At 37.4% G+C, this 6,807-nt stretch overlaps 2 protein-coding genes across 2 annotated transcripts; one reads left to right on the top strand and one right to left on the bottom strand.

Annotated features, from left to right (window-relative positions):
• Nucleotides 1-2,437, top strand: LOC127266286 (glucan endo-1,3-beta-glucosidase 13). The gene is made up of 4 exons (XM_051296476.1): nucleotides 1-229; nucleotides 579-1,847; nucleotides 1,933-1,963; nucleotides 2,054-2,437. The coding sequence occupies exons 1-4, from the start codon at nucleotides 175-177 to the stop codon at nucleotides 2,175-2,177; spliced, it is 1,479 nt and encodes a 492-aa protein (XP_051152433.1). The 5' UTR covers nucleotides 1-174; the 3' UTR covers nucleotides 2,178-2,437.
• Nucleotides 2,262-4,260, bottom strand: LOC127266287 (profilin). Its single transcript, XM_051296478.1, has 4 exons — nucleotides 4,012-4,260; nucleotides 2,990-3,127; nucleotides 2,632-2,774; nucleotides 2,262-2,536 (listed from the first exon to the last, which is right to left on the bottom strand). The coding sequence occupies exons 1-3, from the start codon at nucleotides 4,132-4,134 to the stop codon at nucleotides 2,640-2,642; spliced, it is 396 nt and encodes a 131-aa protein (XP_051152435.1). The 5' UTR covers nucleotides 4,135-4,260; the 3' UTR covers nucleotides 2,262-2,536; nucleotides 2,632-2,639.
• Nucleotides 4,261-6,807: the final 2,547 nt, after the last annotated feature.

The following is a 6,807-nucleotide window of genomic DNA, read 5'->3' as shown; positions in this document are numbered from 1 at the left end:
TGACACACACACACACACTCTCTCTCTCTCCCTCTCTCTCTTCTCCCGACACACTTCTCACTCTTCTCTCTCTCTCTCTCTCGGAGCTCGAGAGTAGTCTAAAATCTTACAGAAGATCCCTTTTCTTTTCGATTTCATTACAATTTCAATTTCAATTTCAATTTCTAGTGTTAAATGGGAACTGGGTTTGCCCTCATCTTTGCAGCCTTCCAGTTGCTAACATTTCTCGGTATGTCCTTATAAGTTTCTTGACTTGATTTGATTTGATGTTCTTTGATGTATGTATGTATGTATGAACTTGGATTGGAAGCACATTTGGGACTTACATAGATTGTCTGATCTTTGGCTTGTCACTGTTGGAAGAAAGAAACTAGGGATTTCTTTAGACCTGCTTCTTTTTATTTCAATTCCTTACCTTATTTCACTCATCTACTCTGTAATTTGATATATATATATATATATATAGTGTTGAGCTTGTCAATGAATGAGAAGAGCTTAAAAAAAGATGTGTTCAATGGCTGTTTGAGATTTGGCGAGTTTCTTACAACCCCTGAAGCAGTTCCATTCTTGCAAAACAGGTTCTTGCCGGAGCGGCGAAGTCGGAATATGCTACGGCCGGAACGCCGACGACCTCCCGCCGCCGGAAAAAGCCGTACAGCTGATCAAACAACACAACATCAAGTTCGTACGGATATACGACTCCAACATCCAAGTCCTAAAGGCTTTCGCCAACTCCGGCGTCGAGCTCATGCTCGGAATCCCCAACTCCGACCTCCTGCCCTTCTCCCAGTTCCAATCAAATGTCGACACGTGGCTCAAGAACATCATCCTTCCCTACTACCCCGCCGCCAAAATCGCCTACATTACCGTCGGTGCCGAGGTCACCGAAGCTCCCGGAAATGTCTCTGCCATGGTGGTTCCGGCAATGCGCAATGTCCTTACATCCCTTAAGAAGGCCGGACTTCATCGGAAAATCAAAGTCTCGAGCACGCATTCGTTGGGCGTCTTGTCCCGATCGTTCCCGCCGTCCGCCGGCGCTTTCAGCAGCCGATACGCTTCGTTCTTGAGACCAATGTTGGAGTTTCTCGCCGAGAACGAGTCGCCATTTATGGCAAATTTATATCCCTACTACGCATACCGTGATTCGTCGAGCAACATTTCGCTCGACTACGCCCTCTTCAAGTCGTCCTCCGAGGTCATCGATTCGAACACGGGTTTGCTATACACCAACATGTTCGACGCTCAAATCGACGCGATTAACTTCGCGCTCATGGCGTTGAATTTCCGGACGATTAGGGTAATGGTGACCGAGACCGGATGGCCTTCAAAAGGGTCCCCGAAGGAGACGGCTGCCACCGTCGACAACGCGCAGACGTACAACACGAATTTGATCCGCCATGTTGTAAACGATACGGGCACTCCGGCGAAGGCCGGGCAGGGAGTCGACGTCTACATATTCTCGTTGTTCAACGAGAATCGGAAACCGGGTCTCGAATCGGAGAGAAATTGGGGCCTGTTTTTCCCCGATCAGACGAGCGTTTACAGCCTCGACTTCACGGGGAGTGCTGTTGACGTTGCTGCGGGTTCGAACGCCACGAGCTCGAACGGGACTTGGTGCGTTGCGTCGAGCGCCGCAACCGAAGCTGATCTTCGAAATGGCATCAACTGGGCTTGCGGACCGGGAAATGTCGACTGCTCGGCGATCCAGCCGAGCCAGCCGTGCTTCCAACCGGATAACTTGGAATCCCACGCATCGTATGCGTTCAACAGTTATTACCAGCAGAACGGAGCCACGGACATCGCCTGCAGCTTCGGCGGAGCCGGGATCAGGACAAACAAAAATCCGAGTAAGTACATTGTCCGAATCCTCGAGTTTCTTGCTTCTTGATTACGAGTTTCGGCACTAATTGTTGTTTCATTTGACGGGCGCAGGCTATGACAATTGCTTGTACGCGACAAAAGGGTGGGTAACAAACACTATACTTTCCCGAGTCGAACATAATCGAAAAACTTACCTTTGTCTTTAACAGTTCATGTCGATCTTTGCCTGCAGGGCAAACAAAACTGCGGCAGCTAATGCAACGGTGACGCCTTCGAAATCTTTGTCGTCGGTATTGAGGGCATCCGTTTCCGTCGTCGTATGTTGCTTAGTTTCGGCTTCCTACGTACTGCACTAATGGCAACATTAGCTTAAGCTTATCCAAATTTTGGCCAAAACCGCTCTAGCTATGGTTGGAATGTTATTTGACAGGAGAATTGAATGATGCCTAAATCTACATTCATTCATTCATTATCGCATCGTATCGAAATGTCGAGCACAGGAAAAGCAGCAAAAGCCATATAAAAAAGAATCCAAATCACAACAGGAAATGCACACCAACCGACAGTTTCTCAAAACCAGAAAATGCAAAAGACAGCCATTTTTCGACTTTAGGCAGCACCACGACGACAGCCTTTCGGAAACACCAAACTCTTCTTGGCATGAATAAAAGAGAATCCCACAACTTCAAATATTGTAGAGTATAATAGATAACATCTGCAAATCATTCCACGGGTGGATGCAAGAACTTCTAAGTTAATTTATTGCCAACATGGTCAATAGTAAACATAGACAAAGAACAGAACCCGTACCGAGCACTTCAAAGGCCCTGGTCGATAAGATAATCACCAATCTTCTCGACAATCATGTTGCACTGCCCTGCAGTCATCGGCTCGTTATAGATGCCGATAACCAAGGCCAATGTAGTTTTCTTCACCGTAGCCCCACCAGATCCCTGAGGCAAAGTAATAGTATTAATGTGATGAAAGCAGATTATGGAGATCAGGCTGTCATTACAACTGCATTTGCTAGCTGGAAAATAACGATTTTTCGAAATTAAAATTGCTTCTTTTTTTCCTTGTATAGTTATGTTTCTATTCGAAGCAAAATTCTCGGGGGACCATGTCAACTCATCCATGAATAATAAACAGAGAGATTTGATGGCAATACCTTCTTCCCTCGGATGACAGCCCCAGGCTCACCTTGAATCACCATGTATTTAGTTCCTCCAATGTGCAATCCAGTAGGAGCTAACGAGCCCGGATTATCAAAGTCATTCATGATAGCAGTTACCTCCTCAGGCTTGAACTGCAACAGCAATTGTTTCAACCACAACATGATTATTCTTAATAACCTATAGCATAACGATGCAGGCGCAGGCACGGGTATTCAAATTTCTAGCTGTTAATGGTTGAGTAATTTCACTTCAAACTGTTGTCTCAATCGCAAAATATCATTTAACAGAAATCAATACACGGTTTTCTTTAGCAGCTATCGAACTTCATATGAAAAGTGGATTCTTTTTGGTAATACTTTTTTGACAGAGAGATTCATCAAAGAGGCTAAGGAAACCTTATGAAAACTTGTCCCTAACAATTCAATCATATATCAGCAATCCAATCAAGTAGAATATTAAATAAATATAAATAAACAAATAACAAGACGATAGCATAGCAAAAACAACAGAAAAATCATCTACGTGCCGGATCTAACCACACTGAGCACTAAACACAACGTTAAGCTAAAAATCGAATCACTAGTCTATAAACAAGAGTAACTTCCATTTAGATCAAAATAACAACCGCATCCAATCTAAGTAAAAGAAACTTATCCCCATCAGATCCGGATATTCTAACAAATAAAGTCAAAAGCAATCGATTAACACGATTTTCGAAGGCAATAGTTCAATTTAAAACCATGACTACAACTGATGCAGAAGCATCGCAAAACTCATCCAATAGCTGGATCAAGCCATTCCATGCACTAATCAGCGCCATACACAACAAAATCCTCAACAGAATCAAGTGCAAACTAACAGATCCCCTACTCACTTCAACTACAGACACTCTCAATCAAAATCGCGGCGAAACAAGCATCCATCCATCAGATCCGCAAATTCAAGCGCGCAAACAACAACAAATTAATAAAAAAAATCGTAAAAAAAAAAAAAAAAAACAACAACAAAACAATACCTGAGGGAAATTAGAGCTCTGCGCCCAAACGCTGCCATCATGACCAAGGATGGCGGCGGCAGTGAGATGACAGCCGTCGATGTCGGCCATCAAGTGATCGTCTATGTAGGTTTGCCACGACATCTTCTTCTCCCGGTAGCGAGAAACAGCAGAGACCAAAATATCTTGGTGCGCGTAGAATCAGAGAGGACTAAAGAAGATAGATGATAGCGTTGAAACAACGGAGATGAAGAAATGGTGCGATTGTCTTGCAACAATTACCACTTTTTATGCTTGCGGTCCCGAAGCTTCCAGATATGTGAAATGTCCTTTATACCCCTTCAGGGTTTAACCTTCCTTCTGTAATTCATTCCGCTCTTAATCCCTTTTAATTTGTAGATTGTTCGTGGTGCATTTGACTGAGGGTTTTACTGTAATTTGGTTTGTATAATATGGTGTGATAATATTCATGGGTGAGTTATGTTTTTTTAAAGAAAAATATGTTTAAAAATAGAAATAATTATTGAATATTATATTTTAAATAAATATATATAAAGTAATTAGTAATTTAGATAATTTGAATTTAGTTTGAAACCATAAATTATTTAAAACAGTTAAATTTGTAAAAAAAATAATAATAATTATTGAATTTTATATTTTAAATAAATATATATAATTAATTAGTAATTTAGATAATTTGAATTGATTTTGAAACCATAAATTATTTAAAACAGTTAAATTTGTAAAAAAAAAATATTATTGAATTTTATATTTTAAATAAATATATATAAGTAATTAGTAATTTAGATAATTTGAATTTAGTTTGAAACCATAAATTATTTAAAAAAGTTAAATTTGTAAAAAAATAATAATAAAAGTATATATATTATATTTAAGAAATTGAGTTTGTCTAATAAAAAGATAAAAAAAAACACACACACACACACACAAATTTTCTCAAGTCTACTTGCAAAATATACAAATTTTTAATTTACATTTCCATTACAAAATAAATATTTTAAAAATACATATATTTTATCACTATATTATTATTTTTACAATAAAAAATAATGATAAAATTATTTTATATTATTTTTAATTATTCATTATAATTAAAATACTCTTGTTTTTAAATTGCGAAAAAAAAAGAAAAGAAAAACTCTATTATTTTCAAATTTGACAGTGTATTTTCAACTTGTTGCCTTGAAATATTAAGGTTGTGTTTCTTTTGATGAGTTTGGAAAAAATTAATTTGGATTTGGTATGAAAATAATATTTGATGGAATATTTTGTAATAGAAAAAAATATTTTTTTTTTGAAAAACACATAATCAAATAATAAAATTTGGGAAAAATTAACTAAATAAAACATACTAATATTTTATATAATATTTGTATAATTTATAATTTATTATTAGTTATACAATCTTTTTATAATTTATTATGTCACAAACAAACCTCTGGTAATATTAGCCGTTAATTATTACTCCCTCCGTCTAGCTATAAAGTATACATGTTTCTATTTTGGGACGTCCAATTACAAAGTAACCATTTTATTAAATACCCCATTTTTTTAACAAATACTCCTACTTTACATCCAGGGATGGCAATGGGTCCGAGTAGACCCGAGACCCTACCCGGACCCGACCCATTTATTTGAAATCGGGTCCAATTATACAGGCATCGAGTCCGGATCCGAGTCGGGTATTGTGTACCCTTATCGGGTCCGGGTCCGGGTCCGGGTCTCGGGTCCAATGGTGGACCCAGACCCGACTCAGACCCGACTAATATATTACTAATATATTAATTATATATATAAATTAATTTTTAATAATATAAATTATATTAGAAATACGTTTTTTAGTTTTATTTATTTATTTTTTATTATTTTATTATAAAATTTTTGAATAAAATATATAAATTTTAATATATGTTGGTCTGGATCCGGGTTCGGGTCCAATTTTAAGTTAAATTTTAAAAATTAAAAAAAACAATTTCGGGTCTGTCGGGTCCATCGGATCTTGTCGGGTGTTATTCGGGTCGGGTCCGGGTATAATCGGGTCCAGTTCGGATCTCGGATCCAACCATGTGTATTCGGGTCGGGTCTCGGGTCCAGCTGGATCCGACCCATACCCGACCCATTGTCATCCCTATTTGCATCACATTATTACTTTTATACCAAAAAGGTAAGGTCAAAAATGTCATTTTACTACTTTTACCTACCCACTATAATTAAAATATTATTATTCCTTAATCTCCACGCCAAAAGTAATTGTATACTTTTAGCTTGGACGGAGGGAGTAATATATTTAAGCTTTACAAGGATTTTATACTCCCTCTGTCTCATGTAATATGATCATGTTACTATAGATATATGAATTTAGATAAAATATAATTAATAAATAATTAAAAAATATATTAATAAAAGTAATTATTGTATAGTAAAAATAATTGTAGATTAAGATTGAAAAAATATATATTTTTTTTTATAGATAAATTGATTTTTTTAGTATCGTAACTAGATTCCAAAAATTTTTAAAAAAATTTTTTTATGGGTAAATTGGTTTTTTTGTCTTTGTAACTAGAGTCTATCGCTAACTAATTTCATAAGTGGAAAACATTCGCGCTTTTAGTCCTTGGGCGCCAGAGATGTTTGCATAGCACCTGTGTGGCTCGCCGAAGCACAAGTGTACGCCTAGCGATACCTGACGTACACGTAGAATTTTTTTTAATTATTTTTTTTAAAATTAATTTATTTATTTTGTCTTTTTGTAAAAATTACTCCTTCCGTCCCATGTAATATGAGTATGTTACTGTA

This window comes from Andrographis paniculata, unplaced genomic scaffold (assembly GCF_009805555.1).
Source record: "Andrographis paniculata isolate CXL003 unplaced genomic scaffold, ASM980555v1 Contig75END, whole genome shotgun sequence".
NCBI lineage: Eukaryota > Viridiplantae > Streptophyta > Magnoliopsida > Lamiales > Acanthaceae > Andrographis > Andrographis paniculata.
This window is presented reverse-complemented; position numbering and strand designations above follow the sequence as displayed.